The 22,103-nt window shown below is 34.9% G+C and overlaps 1 protein-coding gene across 2 annotated transcripts in view; it reads left to right on the top strand.

The window, feature by feature from the left end:
• CFH (complement factor H) overlaps window positions 1-22,103 on the top strand; it is a 149,796-nt gene that overhangs the window by 90,147 nt on the left and 37,546 nt on the right. The window contains exons 16-22 of one of the 2 annotated variants that reach the window (XM_053608132.1): window positions 2,911-3,093; window positions 3,550-3,759; window positions 5,587-5,760; window positions 6,468-6,644; window positions 7,620-7,796; window positions 9,629-9,811; window positions 9,848-9,850. In XM_053608132.1, coding sequence (XP_053464107.1) covers window positions 2,911-3,093; window positions 3,550-3,759; window positions 5,587-5,760; window positions 6,468-6,644; window positions 7,620-7,796; window positions 9,629-9,811; window positions 9,848-9,850 — 1,107 coding nt within the window. Of the gene's footprint in view, window positions 1-2,910; window positions 3,094-3,549; window positions 3,760-5,586; window positions 5,761-6,467; window positions 6,645-7,619; window positions 7,797-9,628; window positions 9,812-9,847; window positions 9,851-10,525; window positions 11,326-22,103 lie in introns of those variants that run through there. The other variant, XM_053608129.1, reaches the window with a different exon arrangement.

The raw sequence follows: 22,103 nt of genomic DNA, 5'->3' as shown, positions 1-22,103 counted from the left end.
CTGGGTTGAGTCATGGGAAGATGCAAAAGAAGTGCCAGTCTATTTCTCAGGCTGCTGTCCTGGCTAATGTTTTCCTGCCCCTTTAACTCCTTGATGCTTTAGTTAGAAGCCACATTGCCAAGTATCCACTGGAAGAATGTGTCATAAACCCCCTCTGGGGAGATAAAGAGGGGTGTGTTTTTTAAGCCCTTTCTCTGCACTTCCTAGTGGATGAAGTCCCTGAAAGTGCTTGAGCACTGTATCAAACCACCACTTTTTCTGTGGTCTAGAGATATCCACATGTGTCTTAATTTCCTCAGCTCCAGGGTTGGTGGACTAAGGGCCTAACCATGGGGAACTTTAGAGTTGTGCTCTAAGTGGGGTCCAAACACTTCTCTCCACAGAGAGAAGCTGAGTATTTGGGATTATTTGCCTGATGGTGTGGTCCAAGCCCCAGTGTACCATAGCTTTTCCAATTTGCTCAATGTGCATGTTATTTCAGTTCCATGGTGGGTAAAGGTCTCTAAACTAATCTCTGAATTTCTTTCAGAGGGAATTGATTGGGAATAGATGTTTACTTGGTGCATCCATGGGTGGTAGAAACAGAGTCACTATCATCCTATTCTACCATTCTGCTGACATCATCCCTTCTTAACTCTTTTTTGTTGTCTAAAATCCAGGGCAAATAGAGTATTCCAGTTACCATTAGTTCCCCAGGATAAGCAAGAGAAAAACCAATCATTCAGACTAGTCCCTCAAAAGCATGAATGATGGAAATATAGTTACTCTTTTCTTTCCCCACTTGATGTAGAAGCTGCCAAGATATATTGATCTCTGTCTACTTTGTTGTGTGTCCCCTGGAGAAGCAGCATACCACTTAACTATTATTTGTCTCAATAGCTCCCAGGAATCTGTAATGTACTCCATCCAGTCGAGAGACAGAAACCAGTCTCTCTGGCATACCCTCTATAAGTCAGAACATTGAACACAAACTGCTATTTTCTTTTCTTTCCGAGTAGCTAGAAATTGGTTTTGCTCTTAGATGAGTGGCTATTTATTCTGGAGAAGTGAAAATGGAATGTCTTGAATTTCCCTATTGGTTTTGATGCAACTGATTTTGTCCTCACTTGGGTTGCAGGATCCTCTCAATTGGTTTCTCAATTTTTCACAAAGGGGAGCAGTTCATGCATTGCATTGTAATTGAGTTAGTCTTGTAGGGAAAAGAAGGTTGGGGTTTCCTCTTCTGCCATTGCTGTTGTTGCTTCTCTTTTTAGTTCTTGATATTGATTATCTTTTCTCACTTTTAAAGTTATTATTATTATTTTTCCTTTAATTTGTTACTGTTTCCAAATAACCAATTTTAATCCTCTCCATTTCCTCACTTTTCTATTTTTTACTTTCTTATTTTTTACTTTGTGTGGCTTTCTAATTTTTCTCTCTTTTCTATTTTTCTTTGGCAGCTTTTTCTTTTTCACTTATATTACTGTTTTAGTCTTTCTAATACTTGATTTTAACTTTGATTTTTTTCAATCTTAAGGCAGAAAATGGAAGAAGAATTTATACTATCATACTTTTAAACCATAAAACTTCTAATGTCCATTTTTAAAAACTTCTTGAGCTATGCTCCATAAAGTTACATGTGTGTAAAAGTATATATTATTAATTTATCAACCATTTCAAATGCTCTTTTATTTCTTTTCTGATTTATTTGACATAATATTTATTTAATAGTTTGTAAACTTTCAGATATTTTAATTTCTAAATAACTTATTTTAATTAGCTTATAATTTATTGCTATTTTCATAGAATACAAGACTTTCATAATTTGAAATTTATTCATTTTTATTGCACATCACATAGTATATCTTGATGATGGTTCCATTTTCACATAAAGATATGTGTATATTCTAGGAGTAAAGTTAGGCCAAAGTGTGTCACAATATTCTTCCACTTATTTGCCCATCTCACGTATTTGTTAACTTCTTACTCAGTTACTGTCAGAAACTACTTTAAATGACAATGAGTACAGTGTACATCACAATCAATAGGATTAGGCTAAAGCAAAGATATATTTAGTACTAAAACATGCATTAGAAAACAAAGAACAGAGTAAAAGCAATAGGTACTAAAATCTAGACATAGAAAACAGCATACAACTAAAGATCTGATTTCCAGGTAAATCCAAAGACCTCCCTCAGTCACACAGGACTTGCTTCATCTTCAAATTAAGAACCCAACAAGATAATTCTGAAGTATGTCAGTTTAATGGAAGCTTATACACGTTTACAGAGGTCTCTCTTATATTTGATAAGATAACTAAGGCCAGCCTGTGTAATTCATTAAACTGAGTGCATACCATCAATTTATATACCCCCTAAATGGTGTAGATGAGCTAATAAATGGAAGTTTGGGGAGAATTTCCAAGTTTGAATAGCATACTATAACTCAAGTGAAGGTATCTAATGCTTCTTCTATTGGCCAAGTATCAGTACCAAATTATTAACTAAATGCAATTTTTCCTCTGACTAATCAGAATCCATTAGCAGCCTATTTTGTGAGGATTTTAATCCAATTCCAGTATATTTGATCATAGATATCTCTGTAAAAGACCCTGATATCAGTTCTTATTTAATACTTCTTATTGAGAGTGCATAATATAGTTTAAACATCCTAAAGGTTAGAAATAATCAAAATCATGCCTATAAATCATGTAAAATCGCCTATGCAAAACATAGATGGGAAAAAGTACTAGAAAAAGTATGAGAATATAAGCCAAAAGTGATAGCATTGAACTGCTATGAAAGCTGAAAAGTATGACATATAAACAGAGAATATAACCATTATTATATGATTATTTATGAAACATATATTGAATTTTATATTTATTGAAAGTTATTATTAATCAAGAAGTCTAATTTTAATTTTTTTTAGATGCACAAATACAATTATGCCCACCTCCACCTCAGATTCCTAACGCTAGGAATATGACAACCACAGTGAATTATCAAGATGGAGAAAAAGTATCTGTTCTCTGCCAAGAAAATTATCTAATTCAGGGAAGAGAAGAAATTTTATGCAAAAGTGGAAAATGGAAACTTGTGCCAAAATGTGTTGGTCAGTAGTGTATAACTTGCTTTATAAGATTCTTTCAAATAAGGTATGCTGTCCTGGGGTCTTTGTAGATAAACAAGATGAAGATCTTTTTCTATATCTATCACTTTATCCTAACACCAGAAATTATGATCTAGACACATAAGTCAATCAGCATTCTTTCACTTTCACTTTCACTATATTTTGTCCATAAATAATACCTGCGGGATATAATATAATCATTGGATAACATTTTTTATATGTGTTTACTAACCATGATGAATAAGACGTAAATATAGGAGGATATTGAGCAAGGGGGTGGTAACATAAGACCACATATGCTTGCAAGATTCAAAATTATTTTGTTTTCAAATAATGCTATTTTTCAAATATACCATTTTAAAATCCAAAATAGTAGTTCACTTTATATTTCAATTTATTCAACCTATTTGTGCTTTACCCTTTCATTTCATTTCATAGAAAAAATTCCATGTTCTCAACCGCCTCACATAGAGCATGGAACTATTTACTCATCTGCATCTTCAAATGAAATGGAAGATACAATTAAACCCAAGGTTTATGCACATGGTGAAAAATTAAGTTATATTTGTGAAGATGGTTTCAGAATATCCGAAGACAATAAAATAACATGCAACTTGGGAAAATGGAGTTCTCCACCTCAATGTGTAGGTGAGTACAGTATGAAAACTTAAGTCCTGTTTACAGTGTAATTCATTAGAAGCAATATCTTGTGTATATTATAGTATGGAGGTTTTTCAAAAACTAAAAATTGATCTATCACTTGACCAAGCAATTCCGCTTGTGGGTATACATCCAAAGGAGGAGAATTCAGTATATTAAAAAGATATCTGAATTCTCATGTTTATTGCAGCACTAGTTACAAAAGACAAGATTTGGAATTTACAGAAGTGTCCATCAAAGGGCAAATGGATAAAGAAATTGTGGTACATATACAGAATGAAATATTATATAGGCACAATAAAGAACAATATACTGGCATTTGCAAAAACATGGATGAAACTGGAGAACATTATGTTAAGTGAAATAAGTTTAGCACAGAAAGACAAATCTTACAAGTTCTTACTCATACTTGGGAGCTAAATATTAAAAACAGTTGATCTCCTTGAGCCAGAAGGTAAAACGGAGTTGCCAGAAGTTGGAAAGTGTAGCGGGTAGGCAGAGAAATAAAGACAGAATGGTTAATGGGAGCAAAAATAGTTAGATTGAATGAACAATATTTGATAGCACAACAAAGTGTCCATAATCAATAATAAAGTAGGGTATCCTTGAAAATAACTAAAGAGTAGAATTAAAATGTACTTAACACAATGAAATGATAAATGCCTGAGGTGATGGATACACCAACTGCCCTGATTTGATAAATTCGTAAGATGTACCTGCATCAAGACATCACATGTACCCTACAAACATAAACAACTATTATGTACCTATACTAATTAAAGATAAAAAATTAAAAAATATAATCTCTTCGCAAGTCAGGAGACAGAATAATTTAGATTACTATACATATAAAATTTGAAATAATTTTTGCATAATTAGATCATTTAAAAAATGTTATTGGTATATGAGAGTCACTTTTTATGCTGGAATGTCTCTTTGTTAAAAAAATAAGTCACGGCGGCGCCTGTGGCTCAGTGAGTAGGGCGCCGGCCCCATATGCCGAGGGTGGCGGGTTCAAACCCAGCCCCGGCCAAACTGCAACAAAAAAATAGCCGGGCGTTGTGGCGGGCGCCTGTAGTCCCAGCTGCTCGGGAGGCTGAGGCAAGAGAATCGCGTAAGCCCAAGAGTTAGAGGTTGCTGTGAGCCGTGTGACGCCACGGCACTCTACCCGAGGGCGGTACAGTGAGACTCCGTCTCTACAAAAAAAAAAAAAAAAAATAAGTCACATAGTGAAATTATTTTAGGGTCCTCCTACAGCATCTTTTCTAATTTCTTACCCTACATGATACTTTCATCAGGATTATTAATTCTCAATGTGTTCCAAATTATCACTAAGAACTGGGTAGAAAAGCACTGATTACCACTTCTTAAATATATTTAATTTTTTATTTTCATGCTCTTGTTCAGTTTGTGAGCTATAGTCAGATAGACAGACACCAGAATGGCGCTTTTTAGGGACCCGTTGTGTACCTTCTAGGACCTTGAGTGTTTTTCAACGTTTATAACTCACAGCACACTTAAACCTATACTTAGACTTCTATTGCACACTTAAATTATTTTGATCAAAACAAAAAGTACAAAAAAGAATGTACTTATTGTGCTTTGAATTTCTTAAAAATAATTCAGTTAATGATCTTTAAAAATGATCTTTTCATGGCATACCAGTTGAAAATCACTGTTAGGTGATGTCATAGTAGCTCCTGTGTTATTCATTTTCAAATAAAACTATTAAGCATGAAAGCGAGTACATAAAATTAAATTTCTGAGATTGTAAAACATGTATTGATGCCTTCTTTTTTCTTTTTTTTTTTTTAGGACTTCCTTGTGGGCCACCACCTTCAATTGATAATGGTGTTGTATCTCCTAAGTTAGACAGTTATCAATATGGTGAAGAATTTACATACAAATGTTCTGAAGGTTTTGGAATTGACGGCCCTGAATTTACAAAATGCTTAGGAGGAAAATGGTCTCAACAGCCCAAATGCATAAGTATAGTGTATTTTATTGTATTTTATATAAGATAAACATCCTTAATGCAAAATGTAAATGACACAAATAAGAAAGTATGCAGTATGTTGAATTTAACAAGGTATTTCTTGAAGGTTCTGGATTGTTGCAGAGAATTACACCTCTAACAATGAAAATGTTAGACATCATAAGCCAAATTACTAAATTTTAACATCATCTTTTGTGAACTTTCAGCATCCAATGATGTACGTCCTCAGACATCTAATCTATTACCTTAGTTCACAAAATAAGCAGACCCCTACTTCTGAATCTCATTGTTATTCTGCCTTCTATCAGTGTAGCAACTATCTCTCTGTAAATATATTTTCTAAAATATTTTAAATAATTATTATAAGTAATGTATTTGTCATATACAAAAAATAGAAACACAGTGGCTTGCATGGGCAAAAATAAATCTGAATGTGAAAAATGGAACCTTAATCACTATAACTAATAATATCTCTTCAGACTTTTGGTATCATTCCCATATTTTGTTGTCAAAAAATTTAAAATAAGTTTATGTAATTAATTCAAAACTGCTATTTTTTTGTCAAGTTAGAGGAAGAATGTTATCTGGTATTTATTGGTTCTATATGTATCTAACTATTATTTTAGTATATAATTGTTACATATGATGTCTTTTTAATGATTTACTAAACAAATACCTATAAATATTTTCTTTCTTTCAGATACTGATTGTTCTGGTATTCCCAGATTTGACAACGCTATACCTATAGGGCGTGAGAAGGATTCATATAGGTCGGGAGAACAATTGACTTACAAATGTGTGTCAGATTACCAATTAGATGGACCCAACATTGTAACATGTATTAAGAGAACATGGATGGGAAATATAACATGCAGAGGTACTTTGATGAATTTTAAATTTATACATTGAAGTGTCTTGAGCAATAAAATATAGACCATCTCCATCATCATTTCAAAATGGATATAGATTAATTTTTTTTAGACCAGGACAAAGTAGGTTTATACCTAAAAATAAAAGGATGGAACTGAGTATCCAAAGCTCAGTTTTGGGCAAGCTCTTATTGCCCAATGGTTCTCAGTATAGGCCAGGAACAGAACCATCATCACCTTCTGCAAAATTGTTAAAATGGAAATGAAAATTCATGGGCTAATTCTAGATCTACTGAATGAAAAAATCTAGATATGGCATCCCGAAACTATTGTTACTAAGTTCTCCAGAGAATTCTAGGCACATGAAACTCTCTGATGGATTATAAATCATTCAGCAGAAATACACTTTAACATTGGCAATTAAATTATTAAATGTTTTTATGATGACAGACTTGTTTTTTTAGTTATTTGTTCGCATCTTCAGTGTAGATCCTATAATCAATCTTATTTTTCTTCTTTTGACTAGGTATTCTTCAAGGTGTGTTTTTAATCATTGACTTAATATCTGAGAAAATGTCTCAATGTGTTTGTTTTTAAGAAGCTAAAATTACACTTAATACACAAATGATTGCAAACTAAAATGTTATGCCACATAATCTAGTTATTTTGATTTATTTGCATTTCATAAATTCTTATTAAATTTATAGGATCTGTAATATTTATTCAACTAAAACTGATAAGGAAATGTCCAGGAAAATTTTCATATTCACTGATCACCAAAAGGAAAAAACAAAAAAAAAATTATCAATCTTCTGGTTAAGGAAGGAGAAGGGATGTTCTCCTTTTCCTAAATATTACATGTGAATTTATTTAAATTAGTAAAGCCTTTTACAAGAGATAATTTATTGAATTAAAAATACCCTATGAAATGCATTTGCTCAAAATGAACACTATGTAGAAATAATTTTTTTCTTTCTATTCAGATATTTCCTGTGTGAATCCACCCATCGTGGAAAATGCTAAGATAACAACAAGACAGAGGAGTAGGTATCCAAATGGTGAGAGAGTGCATTACGAATGTAATGAACCTTTTGACATGTTTGGGGAAGTAGAAGTGGTGTGTCTAAATGGAACCTGGACAGAACCACCTCAATGCAAAGGTAGGATATTATATTTCCCCAGAATATCTATCAGGGGTAAAATGTGTTGATATCAATAGAATGAAGTAATTCATGTAGAATATATTTTTCAAACACAAATAAAATGATGGCATTTAAAATTTAACTTTTTGTGAATTCAACCAAATAACACAGTATTTTATTTCCAAGAAAGATTCAACTAGAGTAAAAGAATAATTGGATTGAAATAAATTCTTGTCTTCGGCATTAAGACATTCAGTTATTTCCTGAGCAATAACAGTGTAAAAAATACGTTATGTACTATTGACAGCCCTAAGTGATCACCATTTTTAAGTGTATAATAGACAGATGAAGAATGATCCTAGAATGTGATATAGACTTGGGCATCTTCAGCATATAGAGTATATCTAAAGACATGACTTACTGAGCCCCTCCAGGGAACCACTACATTTGTAAAAAGAAGTCTTAGGACATAGTCTTGAGCCCTTTAATATTTAAGGTTTAGGAAATATGGAATCCAACAAAGGAAATTTGCTATTATCCACTTTTACTTTTCTAAAAAGTACATTTTTCCTGGTATTTTTTATCATCCCTTTACTTAGAATACACACATTTTTATGTTGAAATGAGTTTAATGTAGACAGCACATAGTTGGGTCTTATTTCCAGATCCATCATCCCATTCTTGGTCTTTTCACTTTTGTCTTCAGAACATTTACGTTTAAAGTTATTATCCATGTGTTAGGGTTTATGTCTGTCATTTTGTTTGTGTGTGTTTTCTCTCACACATGGTCCTGTTTCCCTATTCCTCCATTCCTTTTGGGAACACTTTTAAAGAATCTTACATTTACTCATGTTTATTATTTTTAAGTATATCTTTATACTATGGTTTGTTTTATTCTTTTTTAAACAATGTTGCTATAGATATTATATGTATAACTTCTTACTCTCTACCAGTATTGACATCTTACCTTTCAAGGGAATTAGGGAAACCTCACTTTCATTTAGATTATGTTGAATATTAATGCCTTTTGTATTTGCTGTGCCTACATTAATATTTCATATTAAATGAAATAATTTTGCTTCAAACAGCAAACACAATTGAAAAAAATTATGAAGGTGGTCATTGGCTTCTTATTATGCTTTCCTGTAGGAGGCAAGATATTGCTAGGAAAAAGGAAGACTTGTCTTGTCTGGCTGCTTCTAATCTGAGCATTTGGCCAAATAGAATGGGCTCCTCTTGGCATAACACGCTGTTTTGTCTGTCCTGGAGTCTGGAAATCTCTCACCAGAAAGAATTCTGTACATCTTTCAGAATCCTCTTATGTGGTTTTCCTTTTGTTTGCTTGTTTTTTCATTATGTTCAGGAGTTTGAATTACACTTAGTAGATGTACATTTTGTACATATTTTGATGCAACCATTCCCTTTACCTTCGCTAGATTTGTATTTTTAATTTTTTCATGGAGCTAATGTTTCTTTTGTGATGAAAATGAAAACCAAGATAAAAAAATGAGTAAAGACCCAACCAACCCTCAGAACATGGTATATTAAAAGAAGAGACTTTCTCTGTTTGACTCAGCTATCTGTTCAGCACTTTTTCACTAAGAAAGATATTTATTGACCCTGGAATCCTGCAAAGTAGACATATTTCTTAATGCTTTGTGTGTGTTTTTAGTGAAAAAGAAAAAACAACATTTAAAAATGTAGCAATATTTAATTAAAATTTCTTGTTCTATTTATTTCCTCAGAAATCACAAAAATGTTGATATGGTGTGAAGTAGTCTGCTTCTATTTACCTTATTTAAAACTGTATTTAGATATGTTCTCTCAAAAAATCAAATGATGTTTTTTAGATTCGAAAGGAAAATGTATGACCCCTCCACCTATTGAAAATGGAGACATTACTTCATTTCCATTAGCATTCTATGCTCCTTATTCATCTGTTGAGTATCAGTGTCAGAACTTATATCAACTTCAGGGTAACAGGCGAATAACATGTAGAAATGGACAGTGGTCAGAACCACCAAAATGCTTGAGTAAGTACTTTTATATTCTCATGGATCATGGAAAAGGCAGTATATAAATAACACATTTTGTTATTTATAACAGAATTTTCTCAAAGAAACACACAGCCATCCTGCTGAATGCTTGCCTACCAAATATTTATATGTGAGAAGTATAGTATAGAAAATTCTGTTTTTTTAATACTTATTTTAAAACTTCGTGTTGGCAAAGTTAAATATATATACTCATGGTATATGATGTGATGATCTTATATATATATATATATGATGCAATAATCCAATAAATTAACACATTCATCATTACCCATAGGTACTATTATGCATATGTGTATGTGTTTGTGTTGTAAGGACACTTAAAATCTGCTCTCTTATCAAATTTCAAGTTAAAAATAAAGCATTATCAACTATATATTGTGCTATGCATTATCCCCACATCTTATTCATCTTATTACTGAATGTTTGTACCATCTGACCAAGATTTTGTTCAAACAGAAATAGTGATGGTAGTTTTAAAAAATGCTAGGCTCTTTATGTAAGTGATATGAATTTTTGGTAATGACACCCAATATCAAACATTAAACCTAGAACCTGATTTATACATCATTTACCATTTTAACTTTTATAGGATATTTTTACAGAGTTGGTTTGGAAAGGGTTTTGAGAAAGAATTCCTGAACCATTATATAAAACTGCTAAATGTTTTATGTTCATTTTTTTCTATTCTAGATCCATGTATAATATCAGAAGAAATCATGGAAAAATATAACATAACATTAAGGTGGCGAGACAGAGGAAAGCTTTACTCCAAATCGGGTGAAGAAGTTGAATTTTCTTGTAAATTTGGATATCGTAAAGCAACATCTCAACCATTTCGAACAATGTGTCAGGATGGGAAAATGATATATCCCCTTTGTAGCAAGAGCTTTTTTTAGCCTTATTAAAATCCACACCTTTATAAGTTCTCAATTTTACATTTCAAGTATTGTTTAACTCATTTTTATTCACAAATAAGAATTTTTTCAATTTGAGATGACATAATTACAATCTGAGAACTGTGCCTCATTTCTTAAAAATGCCATATTAAAACTTGGCAATAAAAGTACTCTGTATTCAATTTACAAAATATCTATGTCAGGAAATTACAGGCAATTATGTTAGAGGCCATTATGTCTATTACCTTCCAAAATATCTGAAAGATAGCTTCTGAGGTTCTCTGTTCCCCAGTAAATGAAAAAGATATTGTTGTCTCTGTCTTTGAAATGGTATCAATTTATAAACACGTAAAAATCAACCTAAGTCATAACTTATATTAGCAATAAGATATGTCATTAGTTATTATTAATGAATAAATTGACAAAAATGATGAAATGTATAAACTTTTACAAGATGTCAACTTAGCACACTTAAAAATCAAACTAATCATAAAGAGGAATTAAAGTTTAATTGTGTATATAGCTATTAGAACACTGACATACAAAGTGATAAAAATCCTCTATCAGTTGTAAACACATCCACATGTGTGCACACAGAGACCTACACACACAAACACACAGAATACTCTGCAACCTGAATTAATATTTACCAAAATAAAGTTGGAAGGGAATCCAATAAAATAAATGAAATTCTATATTGTATTCATTGATAATAGGACTTAAGAGCTGTTGCTTAACTCCTTTACATATACTTGTGTTCTCTGATTTTCCAATTTTAACACACATAATTTTTGAATCACTGGAATCATTTATTTTAAAGTAAATATGTTTATAAAGAAAGGCAATGCAAATTGAGAGCGCTAAGACCTCAATGGTCATGATCTTAAGGTTGAATAACTTTTTAAAAAAATTTGGTTAGAATAGTTTTGAAAATTTCAATAATGAGATTCTGAAGTATAATTTTTATATCTATTCATTTCAAACAGAATAAGTTAAAACCATTTTGACCAGAAACATTTTCAAATTATAAAAGATGTTAATTTTTCATGTGAAAATCAAGGTGTAAATAATAAGATTAAAATATTTTGGTGTAATTTTTTTTATTGCAGAAGTAGGTGACTTGTTTACTAAGGCTGTCCCCATGTTAGTGATCATTTTAGATAAATTGGTTGAGTTGGAAAAAACCAGATTTCACAAATTCAAAGGACATTTGTTTAATCACCAAGGTATCTTTGCAGTTATATTAACACTTGTGAATACATTTATAGCACATTTGAGACACGGTAATCAATTACAGTTAAGGGAGTGGTTTATGAAAAACAGAAATTTATTTTATAGAGTTGTAGAGGCCAGGATGTCCAAGATTAAGATGCTAGCTGAACTGACATCTGGTAAGGGCTATTTCATATATGGCACCTTCTCCTTACATCCCCAGAACATGGACAGGATTTGGAAGTTCCATGAGTATTTTTTTTTTTTTTTTTTTGAGACAGAGTCTCAAGTTGTCACCCTGAGTACAGTGCCATGGCGTCATAGCTCAAAGCAACCTTCAACTCTTGGGCTTAAATGATTCTCTTGCCTCAGCCTCCCAAGTAGCTGGGACTACACATGCCCTCGACAATGCCTGGCTATTTTGTTGTTGTTGTTGTCATCATAGTTGTAATCATTGTTTGGTGGCCCAGGCTAGATTCAAACCCACTAGCTCTGGTGTATGTGGCTGGCGCCCTAGGCACTCGAGCTACAGGCACAGAGCCTCCATGAGTATTTTTTAAATAAAATCACTAATCAAGTCAACAAGGGTGAAATACTGATGAGCTAATCACCAATAAAGGCCTTACTTGCTGCAGAATATCACCACAATGATGATTAAGATGCCGCATATGAAATTTAAAGGGACAGTAACAGTCAGACCAAAGCACAGCATGAGGCTAAAAAAAAAAAAATTCTGGACAAATGAAAACTGAAAGAAAAAAGGCAGAATCTATATTGCTATATTCGCATCAGACAAAATATGATTTAAGTTAAAACTGATAGAATCTTGTGATAAAGGAGTTACTTCATCAGGAAGCTATAACAATTACAAATATATATGCACCTGGTGGCGGGGAGGGGGAATGGAGACAAGATGGCTGACTGAAGCCAGCTTTCCACAGAGGCTGCCTCAGGCAAACCCTTTACTCACGGGGCCTGCGTTTCCATCCCAGATATGTTCCGTGGTGGTTGCCACCTGAGTAGATGCCCAGCCTCCACAGGTTGCCCAGGGAGACAGGGGATGTGGCTTTGGAATATCCAGGAGTGAGCCCTACTGTTGCCAAAAGATGGCTGGTGCTCTGCACCTCGGGGCACTGCCGCTCCGGTGTGGTTCCCTCTCAGCCAACCATCCTCTCCTCACTCCCGTGCTGCAGAGTCAGAACTGACCAGCAGCAGTTTAGGCCCTGTCCACACCCCTTGAGAAATCACCCAAGAATCTGGACTCCTGGGGGACAGGGCTTCAGACCTCAGAGTGAGAGTGGAGGGGAGTGGTGGGAGCTCAGAATTGCAGGTAGAGAATATATACAGTTTTATACAGTTTTATGCCTGGCAGGAGAACACCGTGGCACCCTACTAGGGGAGGTAGGTCCAGTTTTTAGAGGATCTCTCCCGTGGAGTGGAGTGGGAGGAACTTTGAACTCTGCTCGTTTGTTTGTGGGGCACTCCGAGCCATTCTTATGCGGGAGGGAACTCCCATCTGCTTGATGATGGATTTTGTACCTTTTGTTTGTATCCTTGGGGTCACAGCTCCCCTCAGTGGGGTTGATGTGTGTTCTTCAACCTTCTCTCTTGGTGCAGCTCTAATCCACCAGGTTACTTGCTAAATTTCTGTCCTTTAACTCTCCTTCTGGATGGGAGCCTCTGTGGAAAGCTGGCTTCAGTCAGCCATCTTGTCTCCATTCCGCCTCCCCCCCGCCGGGTGCGTATATATTTGTAATTGTTATAGCTTCCTGATGAAGTAACTGGGTGGAGCATGGGGACTAGGTGGAGCATGGGGACTAGAAACGCATACGCAGAGCTGGGAAGTTCCCAGGGCGGGGCTGACCCAGAGGACGGCTTTACTGACCCTAAGAGGCACACGGCACTCAGGGGATTGTCAGCCTATAGACAAAGGAAGACAGGAGGCTAGACTTGACAGCTAACCAAATACAAACCTGCATGAGCAAAGACAGAGCCTGAGGCACAGGCTCTGGGAACTCAAAACAGCTTCTCTTCTGCAGGGGAATTTAGCAGGGACAGAAACAAATTCCCACAAAGTTGTTCTGTTCTGTTCTATCAGTAACATCAATAAGGGGCGGGGCTGGAACTTAGTGAACACCCCAGCCTCCATCAAGCACCCCAGGTTACCAGGCCTCACCTCCACCTGCTAGATAAAGGCAGAGCGCAGTGACCTGGCTGAGAAGAAATAGATTTCCTTGTGATTCAGGTAGGTGCAAACCCCTGGAGTACCTGTTCACTACGGGCAACTGGGTCACAGCCCTGCAGGGCTATCAGTGACTGGGTGTGACAGAGGTGCAAGGTGGGGAAGGAGGCATCAACCTTCCCAGACTGATCTATTTGCTGGGTGGGTCCTCCTGACTCCACGGAGCACCGGAGCAAGCCATATTTGAATAGTCACCAGAACCTTGAGATCCAGTTGCCAGAGACCCTTTAAACTCTCCCACCTGAGACAGGTGCTGACTAAGACAATTGATTTGGACCTTTTGAACTGAGCCAATTGCCTGAGAACTATTCAGGTGGTGCCCTGGGTGTGTGGTGGTAGGAAGGTTTGATTTCCTTTTCCAATTGTTGCCTGTGGGGGGCGGGGTGACTTAATTGCTGGTATTTCTCCACAGCTGAGACTTCAACCCAGAGTAACTGTTTCACTAGGGTCAAACAGAGACCAGATGAAAACAAGACAGAACCACTTAGACCCACCACACCAAACAGGTCCCCAGTTCCTCAGGCCATAGCACTGTATGGGTCCTCAACAAAGCTCCAGGGGAAAAATCAAACAGTGTAAAACAATCATGGGGCAGAATCAGAGGAAAAACTCTGGTAACATGAATAACCAGAATAGATCAACCCCCCCAGGAAAGATATGGCAGATGTAACTGAAGATCCCATTCATAAACAGCTGGTCGAGATGTCAGAAATTGAATTCAGAATTTGGATTGCAAATAAGATTAATAAAATGGAGGAAAATTTGGAAGTAGAAATTTCATGAGCAATTCAAAAGTGAGAATTGGAAATTTGAGGAGAAATTCAAAAGTTGTCTCAAGTATTTAACGAATTTAAAGACAAAACCACCAAAGATTTTGACGCACTGAAGCAAGACTTCTAGCCCTCATAGATCTGAAAAATACAGTAGAATCCCTCAGTAACAGAGTGGAGCAAGCAGAAAAATGGATATCTGACATTGAAGACAAAGTCTTTGAACGCTCCCAAACTCTCAAAGATGACGAGAAATGGAGAGCAAAAATGGATCATTCTCTCAGAGAGCTCTGGGATAATTTGAAGAAGGCTAATATCACCTCACTGGAATCCCTGAAAGTGATGAGGTGGCTTCGCAAGGCACAGAGGCCCTTCTCCATGAAATTATGAAAGAGAATTTTCATGACATGCCAAGAGATTCTGAAATTCAGATAGCAGACAGTTTCAGAACCCCAGAACAACTCAATCCAAATAAGACAGCCCCCAGGCATATCATAATTAACTTCACTAAAGTTAATATGAAGGAGAAAATTGTGAAAGCAGCCAGACATAAGAAATCCATTACATACAAAGGGAAGAATAGTAGAATGACTGCAGATCTCTCTGCAGAAACTTTTCAAGCCAGAAGAGGGTGGTCATCGACTTTTAATCTCCTAAAGAAAAATAAATTTGACCCCGGACCCTGTATCCAGCTAAACTGAGTTTCATTTATGATGGAGAAATTAAATACTTTAATGACATTCATATGTTGAAGAAAACCAAACCAGCTCTTCAGGATATTCTCAGACCTATCCTCCATAATGACCAGCCCAATCCTCTACCACAAAAGTAACTCACTCAGAAACTTTTGATCAAACTCCAACTTCCACACTGGTGAAAGAATTAAAAATGTCCACTGGACTTTCGAAAAACTTGATACTTAAAATTTTACCGGACTTATCAATATTCTCCATTAATGTGAATGGCTTAAACTATCCTCTAAAGAGGCACAGGTTAGCTGACTGGATACAAAAACTCAGGCCAGACATTTGCTGCATACAACAGTCACATCCTACCTTAAAAGATGAATATAGACTCAGGGTGAAAGGATGGTCATCCATATTCCAGGCGAATGGTAATCAGAAAAAAGCAGGTGTTGCAATTCTATTTGCAGATACAATAGGCTTTAAACCAACAAAGTAAGGAAGGATAAGAATGGTCACTTCATATTTGTTAAGGGTAATACTCAATATGATGAGATTTCAATTATTAATATCTATGCACCCACCCAGAATGCACCTCAATTTATAAGAGAAACTCTAACAGACACGAGCAACTTGATTTCTTCCACCTCCATAATACTCAGAGATTTCAACACTCCTTTGGCAGTGTTTGATCGATCCTCCAATAAGAAGCTGAGCAAAGAAATTTTAGAGATAAACCTAACCATCCAACATTTGGATTTAGCAGACATCTACAGAACATTTCATCCCAACAAAACTGAATATACATACTTCTCATCAGCCCACGGAACATACTCCAAAATCGATCACATCTTAGGTCACAAGTCTCACCTCAGTAAATTTGAAGGAATAGAAATTATAACTTGCATCTTCTCATACAACCATGGAATAAAAGTTGCACTCAGTAACAAAGTAATCTGCATACTCATACAAAAACATGGAAGTTAAATAACCTTATGCTGAATGATAGCTGGTCAGAGATGAGATTAAGAAGGAAATTGTCAAATTTTTGAAACAAAACAACAATGAAGACTTGAATAATCAGAACCTCTGGGATACAGCAAAGGCAGTCCTAAGAGGGAAATTTATAGCACTGCAAGCCTTCCTCAAGAGAACGGAAAGAGAGGAAGTTAACAACTTAATGGGACATCTCAAGCAACTGGAAAAGGAAGAACATTCCAACCCCAAACAGTAGAAGAAAAGAAATAACCAAAATTAGAGCAGAATTAAATGAAATCGAAAATAAAAGAATTATACAACAGATCAATAAATCAAAAAGTTGGTTTTTTGAAAAGGTCAACAAAGTAGATAAACCTTTGGCTGACCTAATCAGGAAAAAAAGAGTAAAATCTCTAATCTCATCAATCAGAAACGACAAAGACGAAATAACAACAGACTCCTCAGAAATTCAAAAAATCCTTAATGACTATTACAAGAAACTTTATTCTCAGAAATCCAAAAATCTGAAGGAAATTGACCAATACTTGGAAGCACGTCACCTTCCAAAACTTAGCCAGAATGAAGTGGAAATATTGAACAGGCCCATATCAAGTTCAGAAATAGCATCGACCATACAAGATTTCCCTAAAAAGAAAAGTCTGGGACCAGATGGCTTCACGTCAGAATTCTACCAAACCTTTTAAGAGGAATTAGTACCTATATTACCCAACCTGTTTCAAAATTTAGAAAAAGAAGGAAGACTACCCAATACGTTCTATGAAGCAAACATCACCCTGATCCCCAAACCAGGAAAAGACTCAACAAGAAAAGAAAATTATAGACCAATATCACTAATGAATATAGATGCAAAAATATTCAACAAGATCCTAACAAACAGAATCCAGCAACACATCAAACAAATTATACATCATGACCAAGTCAGTTTTATTCCAGGGTCTCAAGGCTGGTTCAATATATGTAAATCTATAATTATAATTCAGCACATAAACAAATTAAAAACCAAAGACCATATGATTCTCTCAATTGATGCGGAAAAAGCTTTTGATAATATCCAGCATCTCTTCATAATCAGAACACTTCATAAAATTGGTATAGAAGGGACATTTCTTAAATTGATAGAGGCCATCTAAAACAAACCCACAGCCAATATCATATTGAATGGAGTTAAATTGAAATAATTTCCACTCGGATCAGGAACCAGACAAGGCTGCCCATTGTCTCCACTGCTCTTTAACATTGTAATGGAAGTTTTAGCCACTGCAATTAGGGAAGAAAAGGCCATCAAGGGTATCCACATAGGGTCAGAAGAGATCAAACTTTCGCTCTTCACAGATGATATAATTATATATCTGGAAAACACCAGGGATTCTACTACAAAACTCGTAGAAGTGATCAAGGAATACAGCAGCGTCTCAGGTTGCAACATCAACATTCATAAACCAGTAGCCTTTATATATACCAACAATTGTCAACGTGAAAAAACAGTTAAGGACTCTATTCCATTCACAGTACTGCCAAAGAAGATGAAATATTCCGGAGTTTATCTAACAAAGGACGTGAAAGATCTCTATAAAGAGAACTATGAGACTCTAAGAAAAGAAATAGCTGAAAATGTTAACAAATGGAAAAATATACCATGCACATGGCTGGGAATAATCAACATTGTTAAAATGTCTATACTACCCAAAGCAATATACAATTTTAATGCAATCCCTATTAAAGCTCCACTGTCATACTTTAAAGATCTTGAAAAAATAATACTTCGTTTTATATGGAATCAGAAAAAACCTCGAATAGCCAAGACATTACTCAGAAATAAAAACAAAGCAGGAGGAATCACGCTACCAGACCTCAGACTATACTACAAATCAATAGTGATCAAAACAACATGGTACTGAAACAGAGAAGTAGATGTCTGGAACAGAATAGAGAACCAAGAGATGAATCCAGCTACTTACCATTATTTGATGTTTGACAAGCCAATTAAAAACATTCAGTGGGGAAAAGATTCCCTATTTAACAAATGGTGCTGGGTGAACTGGCTGTCAACCTATAGAAGACTGAAATTGGACCCACACCTTTCACCATTAACTAAGATAGACTCTCACTGGATCGAAGAATTAAACTTAAGACATGAAACTATAAAAATACTAGAAGAGAGTGCATGGAAAACGCTTGAAGTGAGCATTTTATGAGGAGGACCCTCCGGGCAATTGAAGCACCTCAAAAATACACTACTGGGACCTGATCAAACTAAAAAGCTTCTGCACAGCCAAGAAGACAGTAAGTAAAGCAAGCAAACAGCCCTCAGAATGGGAGAAGATATTTGCAGGTTATGTCTCCAACAAAGGTTTAATAACCAGAGTCCACAGAGAACTGAAATGTGTAAGCAAGAAAAGAACAAGTGATCCCATCTCAGGCTAGGCAAGGGACTTGAAGAGAAACTTCTCTGAAGAAGATAGGTGTGTGGCCTACAGACATATGAAAAAATGCTCATCATCTTTAATCATCAGATAAATGCAAATCAAAACTACTTTGAGATATCATCTAACTCCAGTGAGACTAGCCTATATCACAAAATCCCAAGACCAGAGATGTTGGCGCAGATGTGAAGAAAAGGGAACACTTCTACACTGTTGGTGGGAATGCAAATTAATACATTCCTTTTGGAAAGATGTTTGGAAAACACTTAGAGATCTAAAAATAGATCTGCCATTCAATCCTATAATTCCTCTACTAGGCATATACCCAGGAGACCAAAAATCACATCATAACAAAGATATTTGTACCAGAATTTTTATTGCAGCCCAATTCATAATGGCTAAGTCATGGAAAAAGCCCAAGTGCCCATCGATCCACGAATGGATTAATAAATGTGGTATATGGACACCATGGAATATTATGCAGCCTTAAAGAAAGATGAAGACTTTACATCTTTCATGTTTTCATGGATAGAGCTGGAACATATTCTTCTTAGTAAAGTATCTCAAGAATGGAAGGGAAAGTATCCAGTGTACTCAGTCCTACTATGAAACTAATTTATGGCTTTCACATGAAAGCTATATCCCAGTTATAACCTCAGAATAGGGGGAAGGGGGAAAGTGATGGGGGAGGAGGGGGGAGGAAGGGTGATTGATGGAATTATACCTGCGATGCATCTTACAAGGGTATATGTGAAATTTAGTAAATGTAGAATGTAAATGTCTTAACACAATAACTAAGAAAATGCCAGGAAGGCTATGTTAACCAGTGTGATGAAAATGTGTCAAATGGTCTATAAAACCAGTGTATGGTGCCCCATGATCACATTAATGTACACAGCTATGATTTAATAATAATAATTATATATATATATATATATATGCACCCAACATGGGAACAAATAATATATACAAAGCAAATATTAAGAAATGTGAAGGGATAAATAGCAAAACAAAAATAATAGGGGATTTTAATATCTCACTTTTAACAATGGGTAGATTATCTAGATTCTAGACAGAAATCAGTAAGCAAACATTGGGCTTGAACTTTATGTTAGACCAAATGGACCAAACAGATATATATAGAACATTGCATCCAGCAGCAGTAGAATGCACATTCTTCTTAGGCCTGCTAAAGGAACATTCTCCAGGATAGAGTATATATTAAGTCACAAAACAAGTCTTAAAACTTTTTAAAAGATTGAAGTCATATGTAGTATCCTTTGCAAACATTATGGTTTGAAAGTAGAAATCCATATGAAACGAATTTAGGAAAATTAAAAAAAAATGGAAATTAAACAACCTGTTCCTTAATAACCAATTAGGTGATGAAAAATTAAAGGGAAATTAATAAATAGAGAACAAAATGGCAAACCAATGTACTAAAATTTATTGGTGCAGCAAAAGCAGTTCTAAGTGGGACATTTCTAGATATGAATGCCTACAGGAGAGAAAAGAGAGATCTCAAATAAAAAACTTTGTGTCTCAAGAAGTTAGAAAATGAAGAACAAATCAACCAAGATAGCTGAAGGAAGGAAACAGTAAGAATCAGAGCAGAAATTAATGAAATACAGACTGTAGAAATGATGTTGAGTATCAACAAAGCTAAAATTTGGTTTTTGAAAAGATAAACAGAATTGACAAGCTAGACTGAAAAGAAGAAAAAGGAGGACTCACATAAATAAAATTAAAAATGAAAGAGGAAATATTTAATAATAAATGTTTTTGTACTGATAGTATAAAAATATAAAGGATCCTAAAAATCCACTCTAAACAATATATGCCAACACATCAGATAACTTAGAAGAACCCAATGAGATAAATTCCCAGACACATACAATGTACCAAGACTCAAATGCGAACATATAGAAAATTAGTCCACACTAATAATGAGTGAGTCATAAAAAATATCCCATACAAGAAAGCCCAAGAATTAATGATGGCTTCACCACTAAATTTTAGCAAATATTTTAAGAATCAATGCCAATCCTTCTCTAATTCTGCTAAAAATTTGGAGAAAAAATACTTTCAAACTTATTTTCTTATTTATCTTTATTTTCATTTGATTTTCCTTTTTTATTTTTATTTTATTTTATTTTTTTAATATAATTTTATTTTTTTATTAAGTCTTTTGTACATAGATCATAAATACATTTATGCCCATTTCAGTGTGTTGATTATTTGTACAGATTGGAGTGCTTACATCATACTAATCAGCATAGCTTTCATCTCATTTACCCAATTATAGCATTAGGACATTTGCATTCTACACATGATAGTAGGGGATAGTAGGGTGACCACAACTATGGAGGACATTGCAAGTACAAGTTGATTTTCCTTTTTAAAAAAAAAAAATTTCAGATAAATATAAAGGTACAAATGCTTAGAATATATTGTGATTCTAAGGTAACATACAAGTTGTATTTGAAACCTTCATCCAGATAGTTGTGCTGTATACCCTTACATGGTGCACATTAGGGAAAAGCTCATTAACCCATCCCAGCTTCCCCTTTCTCATTTCCCTCCTCTCCCTGCTCACTTGAATATACTTGTGTTTTTCTCGCCCATGAGTGTGTAGTTTTTTATTAGTTTCACATTAGTATTGAGTACATTGGATACTTGCTTTTCCATTCCATGATACTCTACTAAGAAGAATGTTCTTCAATTCCATCCAGGTAAATATAAAAGATATAAAATCTCAATATTTTTATGGCTGAATAGTATTCCACAGCATGCATATACCACAGTTTATTAATCCATTCATGAGTTCATTGGCACTTGGGTTGCTTCCACATCCTGGCAATTCTGAGTTGAGCTGCAATAAATATTCTATGGCAAATGTCCATGTAATAAAATGATTTTTTTACTCCTTGGTAGTTACCTAGTAATGAGGTTTTGAGATCAAATGAAAGGTCTACTTTGACTTCTTTGAGTATTCTCTGTAGTTTTCTCCACAGAGGCGGTATTAATTTGCAATCCCACCAGC

Source organism: Nycticebus coucang, chromosome 10, assembly GCF_027406575.1.
Source record: "Nycticebus coucang isolate mNycCou1 chromosome 10, mNycCou1.pri, whole genome shotgun sequence".
NCBI lineage: Eukaryota > Metazoa > Chordata > Mammalia > Primates > Lorisidae > Nycticebus > Nycticebus coucang.
Note: the sequence above shows the minus strand (reverse complement) of the source record. Positions and strands in the feature narration are given on the sequence as shown.